General features: G+C 41.8%; 1 protein-coding gene across 2 annotated transcripts; it reads right to left on the reverse strand.

Annotated features, from left to right (window-relative positions):
• Positions 1-8773: 8773 nt before the first annotated feature.
• LOC133895254 (ubiquitin carboxyl-terminal hydrolase 19-like) lies at positions 8774-17633 on the reverse strand. Of its 2 annotated transcripts, XM_062335414.1 has the most exons (12): positions 16941-17080; positions 15952-16019; positions 14776-15670; positions 14615-14697; positions 14190-14275; positions 13943-14105; positions 13418-13538; positions 13134-13291; positions 12485-12569; positions 10059-10271; positions 9698-9759; positions 8774-9604 (listed from the first exon to the last, which is right to left on the reverse strand). In XM_062335414.1, exons 2-12 carry the CDS (start codon positions 15957-15959, stop codon positions 8902-8904), a joined length of 2577 nt encoding a protein of 858 aa, XP_062191398.1. In that variant the 5' UTR covers positions 15960-16019; positions 16941-17080; the 3' UTR covers positions 8774-8901. The 2 variants fall into 2 exon arrangements, with proteins under 2 accessions (XP_062191398.1, XP_062191397.1); XM_062335413.1 differs by lacking the exon at positions 15952-16019 and having other exon boundaries at positions 16941-17633.
• Between the last annotated feature and the right edge of the window lie 769 nt (positions 17634-18402).

Consider the following 18402-nt stretch of genomic DNA (forward strand, 5'->3'; position numbering starts at 1 on the left):
CTTGTTCCTAGCCCGAAGCTGCTTCTTCTCCTCACTCTTCTTTATGAACTACTCTAAGCTCTTCATCAGCACAAAAACATCATAATCTTCCTCTTTCAAATGCTTGTAGCTCTCGAATGACCACCCATTTAGCCAAGAACCGATTAACAAGCTTGCTCTTAAAGCTCATGTGAAGTTTCGCAATTATTTTCATTGCTGCATTGACCGCGGCGATCATTTGATGCTCGCTCATGTTTCTAGGATGCTCCAGATACTCCTTGACGACATTATTGAACAAGTCCCTGTTCGATTCATCATTGCGGTCATTGAACTTAGTCGTTATTGCAAGCTCTCTCGAGCAATAAGCCATACGACCCTCCGAAATCTATTCCAAGCTTTTTCATCAATATGTAGCCTGTCAGCATCGATTCCCATAACGGTAACCTTGTCAGTCAGTCACTATATTTGTGACCTTGGCTTTCGGGCTCATGCACCACTTCCAGTTGTCTGGCTTGGATAGTGCACTTCCTCCAACTTGAGGGAAAACAAGGGGAGTTGACATAAACAAAAAATATTTCTCTATTCAAGAAGTATAAAATGCATTGATTTATCTCAATACCTCTTTGGCGGGATCATATTCTGCGCTACTTGCCCGACGTCGGCTCGGAGGCTCGCATGGAACAAGGCTCGGGCTGTGATACTAACTTTTGCTGTTGCTGGAGGAGGACGATAGGTGCGGGCTTGAGCTTCTATCCGTCCCATCTTGTGCCGGGGCAGCCTCTAGTGCTACCATTCTCCATGCTTTTGATTTCCGAGGGGTGACAGTCTGCTTCTGCCCCATGATTTTTTAGAGAAAAGAAAATGAATCAAGGTTAAGAATAAGGTAGATTCAAAGGAGTATCTTTTGATCAAATGTAATATAATCGTGGTATATCAAAGACAAACAATGGTATATCAAAGACATGCTATATCAAAGACATAAAGGATTCCTATAATTATATTGTATTGCAAGTCTATATCAATTATTGTGTGAAACAAAGCTTCCTTTAATTGAGCTCAACTAATCAAAAATCAAGAAGGTGGATGATTAGAACCAAAATGATGATTCACCTCCCTTACACTACTTCACATCAATAGGCAAAAATTGTCTATACATGACGGGATACTTGTGGTATTTTAATTGCATATGGGACAAGCTCACTGTGCTTAAAGTTACTGCAAAAGGAATGTTTCTAACAGTGATTATTATGATAGACCCATCAGCTTTAAGTGTAAGCTCATGAAAACACAAGAAACTTTCTAGAAACACAACAAGAAAAATCACAGATCTAATATATGCTGACTTGGGATAAAAGGACAATAAGCGAAGATGAGCAGTAACCATCATCATGTGTACAATAAGTAATAGACAGTAGGAACATATATTGTGTAAAAATGCTCTCAGATATTGTATAACAATTGATCCGGGAACTATTAAAGTCTTGATCCCTAATTGTTCTAGTGAATACATTATAGACTGGGCAATGTTTCTAAGCCTCAACTAGTGAATAGAACCTGACAGAGTTCTCAAGATTTAAAGCATCATCATGTATAGTGTTGCTATGCCATAACAAAGTGCACAAGCTCTAAAGAGAAGATATGTGATATTGTCGAGATAGAGATAAAACAGAATATCAATTTGCAAAATGGCATTACAAAGAAGGTAACACACCATTTTACCAAGTATTCAATATGTTAGCCAAGCTTTAAACACATAGCAGCACACTTCCCGGGACTAAATTAACATGAATTGCACCGGATAGCTTGGTGTACAGAATCAAATATACCCCAATAAAACTCCAGGCTCACAATATCAATCATAGAACTAGAGAAATCATAGGATAGCCAAACAACACGGGTGTCTCGAAGAACAGGAACAAATCCGAAACACACCAAGCAATTTCCAAATGCTAGTAGAACTAGAGAATCCACAAACCTGTACTAGTGTACTTAGAAACATGCTCAATCTTAGCACACATTCATCATCATCGAGCAATCAGCTGCATATGAACTTGTGCTGTCCAGAACAGAAGAGGGAAACATGCCCAGTCTCAACACACATATGAACTCAAAACAGATAGCAACATTGATTGAATTCTACATTGCTGACAGATGAGAGAATGTCACTAACCTTGGGAGAAGAGAAGGAGAGGAAGGAGTTCTGGCCCCAGGTGGATACGGAAGGAAGGAGGGGTCATCGGGGAGGAGTGGCAGTAGGGTCGTCGGGGAGGTTGGGGTCAAGGAAAGATGCCAAATCGGGGAGGAGTGGTCGGGGAGGAGCGTCGGGGAGGAATCATGGGGATGTGGTGCTCCAAGAGCGGTGGAATGTAGAGGAGAGGGTGTCGATGGTGGCTTGGTGCTCGGTGGCTAGGTGCTCAAGGTCAATGGGGGATGCGCGCGGTGGAGGGCAGAGGGCGGCGGGGACCAAAGGGCAAAGGGGATGAAGTGCGGCGGTGAACCCTAGCTCGGGTGAGCGGGAATGACTTACGCAAAATGACACAGAAGAGGACGCACGGGGACTCTGACTATATATACAATAAGATCATAGGTGATGGGTGCAGAATGTCACCAGTCACCTATGATATCCACCCATCACTTATAAGAAGTTATAGGTGATCGGTGATAATATTAACCCATCACCTATGATAAGTCATAGGTGACGTGTGAATATAGTAAAAGGTGATGGGTTTTATTCTTAACCTATCACCGATTAATTATAATAAGTGACGGGTTAACAGTATCACTCGTCACCTATTAATATTACAAATTCAAATAAGTTGAAACCTAAAATTCAAATTTGACATTAATATTACAAATTATATATATATAAATTCAAATTTAACATTAATATTACAGATTTGACATTAATATTACAAATTTAATATATACAAGTTCAAATTTGACTTTAATATTACAATATATATATATATATATATATATATATATATATTCAAATTTGATATTAATATTACAAATTTGATACTCAAATTCAAATTCGTCATTTTTGTGCTTTCTTGATATGGACCCTTTATTTTGGTCAGAGCGAAGGTATGGAGTTTTCTTGGTCAGCGAAAGGTGTGGAACGATTGCAGTAGCAAAAGGGGGGATTTCATCAAATTGATTGAACTCCTACTCATCGACGACTTTTGCAACTCCGACTATGCATTTTCACGATGAGAACCACATGACGTTTCTTCTTTATTGGGTCAGTCACATAAAAGACTTGGTCAACATCTTTAGCGAGCACGAAGGGTTCAGACTTGTATGCGACATGTTTGAGATCAACGCTAGTGATTCCATACTTGTCATTAGTGACGTCCTTTGCCCCCATGTACCCAACAGCACTGAAATAGGACTGCCTTGAATCCCAAGTAGTTCAGCTCTCAGATCTCCTCTACTTGACCGTAGTATGTGCCCCTCTACATGCGTTGTCATAAGCATCTATATGGACACAACTATTTTGGTATATGTTCTTCTCATCTTGGGCGACCGTGCAACATGTGTATCCATTTATGTCGTATCCTTGATATATCATATTTGTGTATATAGGTCCCGATACTAATTTTTTTATCAGAGCACTTATAGGAGTACTCGATTGTTTGACTTGATCTCGAAACCAAGTTATGAACCTTTGCATATGTTGTCTCGCAACCCAAGCTTCGGTCTACTCCGGATTCTCTTCAAGTAGAATCTACTTGTGCTTATCAACATATGGGCACACTTCACTTATTTGTTGCAGCACGAAAAAATGAGCTTGGTCGTATGCCTTCGGATCAAGAGTTATTGCCATCTTCCCTAGGATCCTTACACCTGCAAGTCTCCCCTCATGGCGAGACTTAGGCACATCAATTGGGTTATTTGGATCAATGTAATTAATAGATCACTATAATGCCTCCTCTGTTGCGTAACCCTGCACGATGCATCCTTTAGGAAAGGCTCGATTCCTTATGTGTGACTTGAGAACGTCCATATATCTCTCATATGGAAACTTGTGATGCTGGAACATGGGGCCAAGGTAGTCTATCTCCTTCACAAAAAAATGAGCAGTGAGATGTACCATGATATCGAAAAAGAATTGTGGAAAATACACCTCAAGAATACATAGTCTCAAAGTGTCTTCTCTCCAGCGAGTCTGGCGAGCACATTTTGTTCAATTGCATTAAAGAAAAAGCACAAGCTCAGGATAGACTCACGATCCTTAATTGGAAGGATGTTCCAAATAGCTACCGGAAGCAGTGATATCATCATCAAATGGCAATCATGTGACTTCATCATGGTAAAATTTATTTTCAACACTTTCACTGAAACAAGTCTTGCAATGTTAGACGAGTAATCGGATGAAACTTTCACACTGTGCAAGAACTCATAGAATTCTTCTTTCTCCTTCTTGGAGAGAGTGATAGCTATTGTGGGTAGATATTTTTCTTTGTCCATATCAAGTGCATGGAGCTTCGGCCTTAAGCCCATTTCTTCAAGATCGTCCCGTGTGTTCTCATGATCCTTTCCTTTTCCTTTTATTTGGAGCAATGTACCGATCAAACTCTCGTATATATTCTTCTTTACATGCATGTTGTCGATAGAGTGGCAAACATCTAGTTTTTCTCAATACTCTAACTCGAATAATATTGATTGCTTGTTCCACATTCCTTTTTGTTCATCATCCTTGGAGGATCATTTTTGCTTACCAAGGACAATATTGATATTCTTAATCTGATTGTGGATATCTTCCTCGTCGAAATATCTTGGAGGTAACACTTTCTTCCTTGTGTCATCAAACTGTTTGTCCATGTTTCGGTATGGATACTTCCTGGGAAGAAAACGTTGATATCACATGTACACTATTTTCTTTGAGTTGTTCAACCTCAAACTGCATGTGTCATCTAAGCAATGGGGGCAAACTTCACCTTTTCTTTTGCTCTGATCGGACAAGTTACGATGTGCTGGTAGATCATTGATAGTGATGAACAACATGACGTACAAAGTAAAATATTCTTGCTTGTACTGATCTCCAACCTCAACACCTTCCGACCAGGGTTTCTTAAGATCATCGACTAAAGGTCTGAGGTACACATTGATATCATTAGGTTGTTTCGATTCTGATAGCAAGATCGACAACATAATGTATTTCCACTTGTTACAAAGCTAGGGTGGAAGGTTTTAGATCGACAATACAACAAGTCATGTGTTATGTGAGGTACTCATGTTACCGAATGGATTCATGTCATCTGTGCTTATAGCAAACCTAATATTTTTTAATTTTTCAGTGAACCAACCAAATGTAGAATTAATGATTCACCGCTGAGCGGAATCTGCCAAGTGTTATATCATTCCATCGTTCTTACGACCCTCCTTATGCCAATGCACCAATTGAGCCTCATTTCTTTTAGCAAACAATTGCTTCAGATGGGGAATTAAGGAAAATACTACAGCACCTTCCTATAAGGCCCTTTACTTTTCTTGCTACATCCCCATCGTCACCGTCATTTCTACGCTTATATCGATGGGTTTCACAAATGGACCATTGATCCAGCTCTGTATATTCTCCATGAAACAAGATACAATCCTACTCATATATATGTATTTTTTCTATTTCCAGTCCTAAAGGACAAATTATCTTCTTCGCGTAGTAGACGCCTACAGGCACCAAGTTCCCCTCCGGTAGCATATCCCTTAACAGATCCAGCAATGCTTCAGAACTCTTATCAGTCTAACCATAGGTTACCTTCAGCTATAGAATCTTTAGTTTCCCAAATATTCGCATGTATTTATCCTTATAGTTGGGATAAAGTGACGTCTTGGAATCCCACACAAATTCCTAAAATTTAGCAAACTCACCATTATTATACTCGTTGTGCCGCTCGACATCTCCAACCATCTGATCCGCATTCTCCACAAAATTCTCGAGATCATTATCATTGAAACCTAATATATCCTCGTCCCTAAGATCATGACCCATATCATCGGATGTAAGTCCTTGATCTACACTATCGGCATAGAGGCCCCGATCCATCTCTCCCTCGTTAAGTCTTTCTCACCATATTTGTTCTAATATGTATAATTCTATTTAAATCCACGCATGATCAAGTGTGCATGTACATTGTCTGGTTTCGAGAACTTCTTATCATTATTGCAGTCACGACATGGATAATACATTATCGTTTTAGCATGATCTTTCATATCCGCCAAAGCAACGCTCGTGAAACACTTCACCTCGTTTAGGTACTCCGGACAAATTCAAGTCTCAAGGTACATCCAACTTTTATCCACTATCTACAATGTAAAACATTCATTCCTCATTAACAATTACCTTAATTGTGTGATTAATCATGCGATTAAAAATTTCATACAACTACACTACATCTGTGGCATCTCGCGATAAATCGGACAAACCAGATATCAAATCTAACATAAATACAACTCACTTATACTAAGATTTTTGGATAAAGATGCAAAATAGCCGATTACAACTCAAATCACAACAAATCTACCAAATAGATGTTAGAGAAGGAGAAAAGGGGGAGATGCAAACCTTCAAAGATCCAGCACTAATTCAAACTTCAAATCAACAAAATATTATAAAGTCTCTAACGGAATCGGAGAAAATTGTTAGATCTAATGTGTGCGCACTGTAGCTGGCCAATCTCCAACAGCTAGACACACACATATGCTGACCAGATCTTATAACAGATCTAAATCATAAGTGGTGGGTGATAAGATTACCCATCACTTATAACTTTTCATAAATAACAAGTCGTAATATGACCTGTCACTTATTACTGATGTAAGGAGACTTGTCACCTATGTCCAGTTATAAGTGACGAGTTATAGTATGACCTGTCACTTATGATTGGTGCAGTGAAACTCGTCACCTATAACCAGATCATAAACGACAGGTATAGTTATAGCCTGTCACTAATATGATAAGTGACGGGTAGTATTATGATCCATCACGGATAACCTATTATGAGTGACGGGTAAATGTCCAGTCTCGCCTGAGATTATATAAGTGACGGATCGTATAATTACCCGTCACTAAATTATATCTTCTTTATCTATTTTTCACGTAATACTTATAAGCTTGACTTTGCTCAATGCTTGCATATTTCACTCACATCTGGTTCATCATCAATACTATACATATCATCAATACAAGCTCACATCTTGTCATTGTGAAAATTTTATGGTTATAAAATAACTTTTTTAGTTATGTACACCTCATAATTAAAATGTTGTGTCCCCCACCGGACATGGCAGCATCTTGGCCCCCTGGTCGTAATCTTGACATCTTTTGTCGTTTCACGGCTTACTTTTGCCCTAATCTTGACCGCGTCATGTTGGTATGCGGCCGCGTGTGTCAGTGTGTTTCGGTCACTCGGTGACGGTGCTAGCTTGCGTGTGAAAACTAGTTAAAAAGCGCGCGCGGAGGAGGAGCCATCGATTCGATCGGACTCATCGCCCAACCACCGGCCGCATCCATGTGCCAAGCAGCGCGGCACAGCGACCGGCGTGGACCATGGCCGCCGTTGCATGCATATATTTGCATGGCGTCGCGGAGAGGGGGTATGCATGGCCATGGCGTGTGCGTGTGTGTGGTGCGTGGCGGTTTGGCGCGCCGGCGGGAGAGGGACGCGCGGTGCGTCGCTCATCGGAAACGCGCGCGAGCGTAAGATGCCATGGTACCGCTCGATCGAGGAGCCGGCGGCGCACAAATGCAGTGCGGGGTACAGGCTTGGGCCATCGTCCCGTTCATCACGGATGCGTACGGGGCTTGAGTAATGAGTCATCGTTGGTCGGACTCTGAAGCAACTGGCAACTCGGTAATTTGTAGCAGTATCGAGGGACGAAGCTAGATCTCTCAAGATTCGGAGTGCACATTTTAATATATCTGTATCTAAATGGTACGTATGTTTTGGACTAGTTCATGAACTAGAGTTAAAAATAAATTATTAATAACAGAGATTATTTTTTTCTAGTACCTACGCACTCGGGTTGGCTACTATAGCTTTGCCCAGGTAGCTTCGTTAAGGCGGTGCGCTATGCTAGTTTGAAGCAATCCAAATTCCAAGCCTCTAAGAGGCCAGAGCGTGTTGTTGTGCCCGTGGCAGCCGCGTTCGAGCCCCGCTCAACACCGGTTATCATCAATTTCATAGTTGGATCTCCTTTATTGTATTTTCCTAAAAAAATTCCAAGCGTCTAATCAGAAGAACGTAGCTGAGCAATCCATGCTATATTCGATGATAAAGACGGGCCCTATCAGCAAGCATGTGATGCATTAGGCCAACCAGATAGGCCACAATGATCGACCGTATCGCCTTATCCGATACTGGTGGCCCTGGCCATAACTTGGCCCATGCAACCAATCCGAGTGAAGGACAAAGAATCCAAAGCCTCATGCGACGTATATCTACGAGACGTCTTATTTGAATCATGCATTGTTGGTCTGTCACTCGGTGGAATGCACACAAGTCCCTCGCAAGAAAGGAAAAAAAAAACTTGTTATCAAGTTAGGCTTTTCCTGACAATTAGAGTCGGCAGTCTTAACGGCTAAGCACTTGCGTTCAATAGTTCCATGCTCTAATGGTGGCCGAAGTTCAGAATTTCAGATTCAACCACGTGAGTCTTGGGAGTTAGTTGTCAGTTATTTGCCTAGGAGGGAAGAAAAGCTATCAATTTGAACTTTGGTTTTGCCCACCGACGCAACCTGGCCACTCAACTGGAACTAGTACCAGGCACAAAGTTTGATGATTTCAAAGAAACAAGGGCGCACGGCGAAATTTTTTCCCCACTTTTATGAACTACCACATTTCTCTTCTTTTTTTCACATTGCAACGAGATAACATTACAGGCTACAACATTATTCCTCTACAACCCAAACCCTCCATATCAATAAAATGTTTGGGTGGTCCTTTCCCTAGTCGTTCTTCTCAATAAAACACTACCCCTGGTTCCTCCAGGATCATGTCCACTGCTATCTAACTGCCTATATTGGTCTGTTAACTTACTACTGAAGTGCTGTTTACTTCTGTCCGTATACAAGATGGATGGGCCCTCATCGCTCTCAACCCAACCCCCTCTGGTGTCCTGAGTCTTGTGCTCAACAAACGTCTCGGCATCACCTGCTTGATCGACCCGACCTAACGAGCTGGTATTCAAGCTAGACCTTGAACGAGAATACACCGTATAATCGTTCTCCACAGGTGTTATCATGGGGCCTCCTGGGTGCATATGATCCGAGGCTCCAAACAGGTATTCATACTCCTCAGTACTGGTCGAATTCCTTGTGCTGTCGCTGCTGTCAGTGCTGACAGTGCTGTGCGACCCTGCATCAGAGTTGCTGAAAAGCGATGAACTCTCACTGGGACTTGGAGATTCTGCCGGTGGATATGGTGTGTCTCCATATTCGTCGAATGTATGGTTAAGTTCATCTGCCATGTGATCTGTATGCAGCCGATCACCTTGGTGTCTGTTCAAGGAACCTCGTAATGTTGTCCCCCCTGAAACTACCTTCTGCTTGGCCTTCTTCGTGCGTGCTGGGTCTTGAACCATTATCGCTTGCCTCACAGAGCTTGGTGCCCTCGGTGAACACCTGATTTAATTAACATAGGATTTAGAGTATCCTGATTAAAATCCTGACAAATGCTAGTATTTCCTATAAAAATAAGACAATCTGGATATTCACCTTGCATACAGCAGCATATATGCACACTTTGACATGACATTTTCCAGAGATACAGGTTTGACCTGCACACAACAAAGGCCAGCTATTTAGAAAAAAAGATTACTAAAACTGATTCAGTTTGATAACCCAGCACAGGTAACTTTCATCCCAGAGGAGCATCAGTGCAGTGACTGTCGATGTAATAAACTAATATGTTTACTATTCTGTTACAAACATATACAAATTATCCTCACTATTCTAGTAAGATGCATAGTCTAATCACTATTCCATATTTCCAATAAGAACTATAGTCCCATTTATAATTACTGAAAAACTAAGTATGGAAACAGAACCTTGAGATGTCCAGAAAGAGTAAGTATACCTGACTGTCATCTGCCTTGTACCACTTTCCCTGTGTGTCCTTAACATAACATACATAATGACCAGAAAAGGCAGCATTCATAACATCATGATGAACAACCACTGCATAGAGACTGTAAACAGGGGAATTGTCATCTGTTGCGCTCATATAGCGAGCCAAGTTCAGGGTCTCTGGAAATCTGATGGCTTTGCTGATCTTCCCAAACTTGCCAGACTGTGCACATAAAAAAGGATGATTAGTGGATCTCAGTAAAATTAAATTCCTACTGAACTAATTAGAACGAAAAACACATAAAACTTTGAATACAGAATATAAATATACAGTAGAGTTACAATCCACAAGACAGGGAGTTACAATCCGCAAGACAGTTATTGTTGCAACACCCTTAGTTATAATTAAAAAATAGTAGAGTTACAATCCGAAAGTTAGGAAATTACAACTAGATGTAAAAAAAAAAAAGAGTTGCAATTGCATTATGGATGAACATAACTCCTAACAAACTCCTTGCCTAATGATATACAACCTAAGGAACACGATTGTAATCGTAGTACAATCTAAAACGTAACTCGTTAGCTTCTCGTGTTGTAATTATGTACTCCTAGACGTACGGGGTTGTAATTGGTCTACATAGCGGATTGTAACTGACAGTTGATTAAGTTGTAACTGGAGGGTGATGCAACAGTGAACTACAATGCACCTAGACATAGAATAAACTGGTCGTATATTTAACATGATGCACCTTAAATAAGTATTTAATGCGTCGGCCAACCCAACCTCATCGAATCAACACCCAATTGGAAAATCTCTTTTATAAAACTGGAAATCACACCTTATAAAGTAGGAAAATTGAAAACAATAAAATCCTTAATACAAAACAGGAAATCACACAATATAAAATAGGAAAACTGACAAACGCAAGATTTCTATTACAAAACAGGAAAACACTCATTCTGAAACCGGAAAACCAATGAACAGAAAATCCCTATAGGAAAACAAGTATGTACTCACAGCTCGATCCACAGTTAATCCCGCTACAACTGAAGTTTATAATCCTTCCTGAACACCCATTAGAGGGGGAGTTTGTACACTTGGGAGTAAAAAAATGCACCTTACAAACACGTTGAATAATATTCAATACGGCAGCCAATCCAACCCCGTCAAATCATCCCGCGACTGAAAATTTCATCCTACGACCGGAAAAATCCCATTCTGATATCGGGAAAACCGATGACTGTAAAAAACCCATTCCGAAACTATCAAAACCGACAACTGTGACCATAAAAAAAATGTAGTTTGACAGTAAAAAAAACATTCTGCGACCATAAAAACCGAAATATATATTTTGTTAGATATATGGGCTTAGCCCAATATATTTAAGGAAATTCCAAATAAATCTCAAAGGCCCAACAAGTGGAGATAGATATATATCTTTTAGTCACACCTTACTAGTAGAGGTGGAGCGGGATCAATTTATAAGGAATTGTCTTCCTCACCCACTTAGCATGTGTGAATGAGAGGACTAGAAGAACACACACGCGCGCTCGCTCGCCGGGTCAGGCCGTGGCCGTGGTGGGGGCGGGGGCAAAGGGCACGGGAGCATGGCACCTGAGTGAATGGTACGTCAAAATCAGGTCCAGTTGATTGCGTTGGCGCAGGCTCCTTTTGCAGTTTTTTTTACCGCATGGACAAACAAATAATATATGAAAATTGTGTCAGTTAGGAATGTAATATAGTCCGATCGTGACATGTAATAGAGTCCGATCGTGGCATGTCTCAACCGTGCGATTCTCCCTCTATATATATATCTATTAGCCATCGCCGCAAAGAATATACACGCATTAGGGTTTTGCCTATTTTCTCTCTGATGCGCTGCCGCACGCAGTTTACTCTATTTGGCTACGCCAATGAACAGGAGAGCAGGTCTCCGGAACTCGTCGCTCTTGGGATACTAAACCGGGAGAGGACGAATAAGGTTTTTGAAAAGCGCTCGGCACGAATGCTCACGATATGATCCTCTATATCATCACGATCTGCTTCGTCTACTTTATCTTCGTCATCGTCTACTGCATCAACATCACGGGAGCCTCTGCATCTCACACTGTCATCTAGTACATACAGTGCAATCTATATTAGATACCTTGTCCGAATCCTACTCAGAAAGCTAGTCAGGACTCGTCGGAGTTTGTCGGAATCCTACTCGTAATTCTAGTCGGGGCTCGTCAGACCTAGTTGGGAACCTAGTCGGAATTGGTTATTTGCTTCGGTTCTTGTTCATGTTTTATTAGGAATTGAATTAAATTAAATCTGAAAGTGCTATATTTCCAACATATTATGCATACACTTGTCCCCTCTTTTGCTAGGATGGTGCTTATATAGCACTTCCAAGGATAAGCAAGTATTAAATAACACAGTAATCTAGATGGTACCTGATATCTTTTTAATGCAATGGTCAAGACATTCGGCGCTTCCGATATGGTCAACTTCTTTTTAGCACGCTCATAGGACTTGCATCTGAAAAGGCAGAGTGGAGCTAGGAGAGTTAGAATTAGGCAAAAGAAGAAAGTTCAAGCTGCACACAAGTGACTGAAAATGGTGCTGGCATTAAACATCACTAGGATTTAAATTAAGTTGCAAAAAATGACTTCTAATTAGCAAATTTACTAGCACAATTTGGACAACCCACCCTTCATTCTTTTCAACAGGCCCTCAGAAAAGGTATCATTTTCTCTCTTTTTAAAAGGCCGCAAAAGAGGTATTCCTTTTAACATTTAGAGATGATTGCCACGAGGTTGGTGTATGAAGACACGCGCAAAATTCTGAAGTACTAATCCTTCAATGGCATAAAAAGAATTGTAGGACCCCTACTTCCCTAGCCCTCACATTAACAACTGGGACGCGGATGCCTACCATTTAAAATTAAGTGAATGTGACATAGAGTAAGTCCTTAGTTTACTTATGTTTCAGTTACTGATAGAAGATTATGGTCCGCATATAGAAGATGAGCAATGTAACGAACACAAAAGGGCACAACAGGAGCATGTGCACAAAACAAAAGATCAAGAGGCGTAACATAACCTGCTGCATTGATATCTATTTTCTCCATCCAAGACTTCTGTGGATGTAAACCGCTCAAGTGCTTCTTCGAGTGAACTGATATCACCATCTATTTCAACAGTAAGATCCAACATACGCTCACATTGCTCAGAACTAACATGGCATCTTGCACATTTTATCTAGGAAAGAATTAAAGAAAGATGAAGAGATAATCAATAGGGACGCAAAAGGTTAGTTCAGTAGACAGAGTCTAAGGTGACAGAATATATCTCAATAACAGAAATTTAAGCTCCATTTGAAGATACCTTAGATCGCAGATAGCCCCCAAATATTAATTGCACAAGTGTTGTTTCTTCTGCTAACCGATGGGCAGCACTTTTTCTGGCTTCCTTCATGCATGCAGATTGCATAGCATCAATGGCATACCTGTAAAAAGATCAGCTATTGTTGTTCCATCAAAGAACCCTTGGAAATAAACGAGTTTGGACATGCCACTTGTTAAAAAATGTGCTTTTATGATATAAATTCAGCACTAATAGAAGTTTACCAAAATAAGCTATGATGGCAAAAGAGCTCATCCACAGGTAGTAAAAGGGCCCAACCCAATCTAGTGCACACTTTTTTTCACCGATACATAATAATGTCCATTTAAATGGCACAACATCAAGTAAATTCAAATTAATAGTTAAACTGTTAGGAAACATCTATGTTCTATGTTTTCGCACTTTGCTATCGATAGCTTCTGCATGACTATGAACTCCTGTTTTGGCCTCTTGAAGTGTCAGTTGCAAATAAGCAACAAAAAGAATTTAAATAAATAATGCTTTTACCTAAGAAATTCATGTGCATCTTCTTGTTTACCACGACCAAAGCTACTGCCAATGTCATGCAAATGAGAGAGTATTCCAGTTGGTGACAAAGCAGTCTTCCCCTGTTTGCCCTCCACAATGAGTTTTTCAAATTCACACATGAAACACCATTCCTTTTTGGAACCTAGAATACACAAGGTATTACATAATTACTCAAAGTGCATGATAAAAAAAAGGTGTCATGACAAACATAGTAGCAGGAAATTACAATTTTTTGAATGAAGCCCTTGCAAAAGATACGCCGTAAGTGGTCGAGTGAACATAAAGCACTGAAGAACAGCATTTGCATAGCAACTGAAAAAAGAAGACACGGGTTAGACAAAGAGAACAAGAACATTGTACTCAAATATAAGTCCAGCCAAGACAACTAACTTAGCCTAAGTGCCATGCAATGGAGAGGTACAAACTTAGTGCTAAACTGGTTGAGGCATGCTACAATCTAACTAAAAGCAGTGCCACCTTCTCAAGCACAAAGCAGACTTTAGTGGAAGCAAGATGCAAATATATTAGAAGCATAATTTTTTTTATATAAATGTGCAGATAAAAAATAAAGGGATAAACTTAAGAGCAACACATATATGTGTACCACTTAACCTTCCTATTGTTACTGTTCAAAAACAATTCACTGTTTACCTGTTGCCAAGGTTATGAAGACCAAAAGGCCGCAACTCAACTTTGTCGTAGAGCTTCACAAAAAGTTCATACGGAAAGAGTGTCTGACATAAAAGACAAATATTAGCAAAAAAGATATAAAATAAAATGCTAAATATAAAGAGCTCTTCAGTTTTATTTACCAAGTCCGATGGATAATGCCTCACAACTTTTGATGCTGTTTGCTGACTGACAATTTTCTTCAGAGATGTTGCAAGGTTATTTGCTGTTGAAACTGCTCTATCTGATGATTTAAAACTTCTTTCGTGATTTTCAGCCCTTTTCGATGGATTAGGTGTCACAGAACATCCCCCAAGAACGGAAGAAGCTTTATCAACCGTCAACGCAGATGGCACAGGAATGTTCTCGTTACCAATAGATTCTGTTTTGGACTTCTCAATTTCCACACGAATAGGAGTCCTAGAACTTTTGGGCTCCAGTACAGCAGATGCAGCAGCTTGAGGATTGCTAGTATCTGCAAATTTTCTGGCATGACGTGTCTGAAAGCAATCCTCAATGACACTGGCATCCTGAGCTCCATGGTGTTCCTTGGAATGATCAAAGGATCCTTCATTGGCAAAACTGCTATGGCCATTTACCTTCGGCGGATAAGGTTGAGACTTACATGTCAATGCCTCATTTAAGTCCTTGGTGGAAGAACTGTTTTCAACAATATTTGCAGGTTTGATATTTGATCCCGTCCAACTACTGTCGGCAGATAGCGGAGCATTTTGAGAAATTTTGGTATTGCTGTTGGAATGACAATGTCCAGGAACCTCTGTGCCGGCACACACCTCTTCTAAAGGGGTATGTTTACTTTTATCACTCTTCAAGTTATGGTTTGCACCAGAAGTTTCAGATCCAACATGCACTGGTTTGTTGATTTCAGCAACCGGTTTTACACCAACCACTACATTTTCTTCAGAAGCTCTTCCCTGTTCGACTTTTCCTTCATCATCTGGCCTCGTATTAACACTTGGTGGATGGCATTCATCTTTGTGACCTTGTCTCCAGTGGGCAATCTGGCATTTGAAGGAACTGCAAAAAGGAAAAGCCATTGAAGTTAAAAAAACCGATACAGTATCTGTTCTTATGGACCACATACAATATCGTGACATTGTTTAGGAATAGAGAGATGCAAGGCTGTGGATGTCCGTGGCAAACTTATCCCACAACCACCTGCAGGACCCATCAGACCCATCCATCCTTCTATCTCCACCACCCATCGTTCTTTGTCACCAAATGATGTGGTGCACGAAACACCCCACTACACAGGAAACACATGCATGCCGTTTCCACTTGGGACACGCTCCCCTCACCTTCCCATTCTTCCATCCAATCCCTTTCTATTTTCTTCTCCAAATGTCCAATACTTCCATCATTTTAACTATTCAAGGAAACAATGATTAAAAATAATATATCACCAAACAGGAAACACATGTGCACGACGTAATAAATGCCACACCACTCCATGCCACAGGAAATGCACGCGTGCAAAATGATTAAACGAAAGATTGACAAGGAAAAAACAAAACAAACTAAGATATATATCACGCAAACTTCAGGACAAGCAGATGCATGAAGTTCAGATCATTTTCTTGCACATGGGTAAATATATCTACAGATGTTGACACCCTTTAGCGCATTTGTTCCTTGAGTAGGATACATCTTGCAACATATCAATGACAGTATTGTCCATGCAACTGGTAACATCGTGACCCGGAATAATACCGTGGTCATCTAAACAATATGCGACACCACTATGAGATGGCTAATAACCTCAGATAGGTTGAGACCTGAATTGGTCAAAATCAATGAACCTACTAACTTGGCAGGAACAGAGACTCCGAGAGGCAGAGGCATAGAGTCAGGGATCTGAAACAAATTGTTAATTTTATAAGGAACAGGCCGTTAGGGATCCTCGGTAACTTCCAGATTAATCTGATAGCTGACAAACTCACTAGCGAAGCTCTATCAAATCTGAGTTTCTATTAGCAGTGCTGTATATCCACCTAAGGTTATTGAATCACAAATAAAAACAGACATAAGGACAAAGTGGAGGCTTAGCTGCGCCCTAACTCACTTGCCAAGTACTCGGACTAGAAGCACCAAAGGTTTGGTGCAAAGTCTAAATTTTGTGGAATTACTAGCCAATCACATGTTACCAACACCGAAATTTGTACCAAATAAAGGACAACCCCACTCCCAATTGTACAAATCGCAGACTATCTCCCCACAATTGCACAATCACTGGATAAAATTTAACAAACCGGAAATGGAATCAGGAGCAGGGCTTCAGCCCACTCACCAGTACTTGACGGCCTTGCACTGCTTGCACCTGAACGTGGTCGGCCTAAAGCACACCGCGCAGACCCCCTTGTTCCCAGCCGGCGGCTGCGGCTGCACCTTGTTCCCAGCCGGACCCGCCACAACCGGCGGAGCCTCCCACACTGGAGCCTCCGGCATCCCCGCGGCGTGCACTACGCCCGGGAACAGCTCCGAATAGTACGCGAGCACCGACTCCCTCTCCGCCAGCTCGGACTCCTCCGCGGCCAGCCGCGCAAGGCGCCGCACCTCCTCCCTCCGCGCCGCGGCGCGCCGCCACCGGCTCCGCACCAGCAGCGCCAGCGCCGGCACAACGGCGAGCGCCACCAGCGCCAGCACCACGACCGCCCAGGACGACTCCTCCGCCTCCTCCATTGCTCCACCCGCTCCCTCCTCAGCCCTCTCCTCCCCCTCCCCCTCCGCCTCCGCGCATAGATCTCGCCCCCGCCGCCCCTACCCACCGGATCCGCGCGCCAATCCCGACCCCGCCTGCGCAAATCCACCGAAATTTAGACCTCCAGGGGTCCCAATTTTATTCCCCTCCTCCAGCTCAGGTTTCTCTCTCTAGTCTTCGGAAGTGACGAAGAGGCAGCAGCCGCAAGCCCGCAACGAAGGAAGGAAGGAAGGAACGAGCCGGCGGTATCCGTTTCCGGTACAGAAATGCAACTCGGCAGGTCTTGCGCACGTACGGCATATCTGGACCATTCAACTCTTTCCCACGATATTTATCATCCGTTAATTTATTTATTTATTTATATAATTTTTTACTTATCATTTATTACGAATCTCAACGTGACAAGTATAATTTTTTAAGAAGAAATTTTATAAGATCTAATTTTATAAAAATACTTTTTTTTTATGTTACATGTCTTTCTTCTTTCTCTTAGTTACACATATCAGTCATTAAAGAAGAACAACACAGATAAAAAAAATTTGGTAAAAAATCTTATAAAATTTCGTTTCCAATTTTCGTGTTCGTTTCCGGTCTGCGCACGCATCCGAGGAATAATTAAGCGACTTGTGGAGGGGGCGAGGTGCAAAAGGTGCGCGACGAGGAAGGCAGGGACACCGGACACGGGGCAAGGAAAGGATAGCTTCGTGTGCTCGGTGCTCTGTGCGGACGCGCGCCTGGCCGTCCGATGCTCCGACGAGGTTGGCCACGGCCGTTGGTTCTGATCGGATGCTTGCGCAGGGGGCAGCAAGCACCTGTGTAGTAGTTGCGTTGTGAGGGAGAGGAATCGCGGGAAACTGCGACGGTGCGCGCCAATGATGTTGGGGGTCCCACGGACTGACGGGCAGGTCCCACGTGAGTTCGTGGCATGAGTTGGAACTTGGGAACTTGGATCTTCGGACTTCATGCCGTGTGAAGTCCGTCGGATCTGTTACAATATCCCATGAATAGTGAAAGGAAGATTTAGGCTGGACACGATCGGACGCTTCAACTG

The sequence above is a fragment of the Phragmites australis genome, chromosome 16 (genome assembly GCF_958298935.1).
Source record: "Phragmites australis chromosome 16, lpPhrAust1.1, whole genome shotgun sequence".
Lineage (NCBI taxonomy): Eukaryota > Viridiplantae > Streptophyta > Magnoliopsida > Poales > Poaceae > Phragmites > Phragmites australis.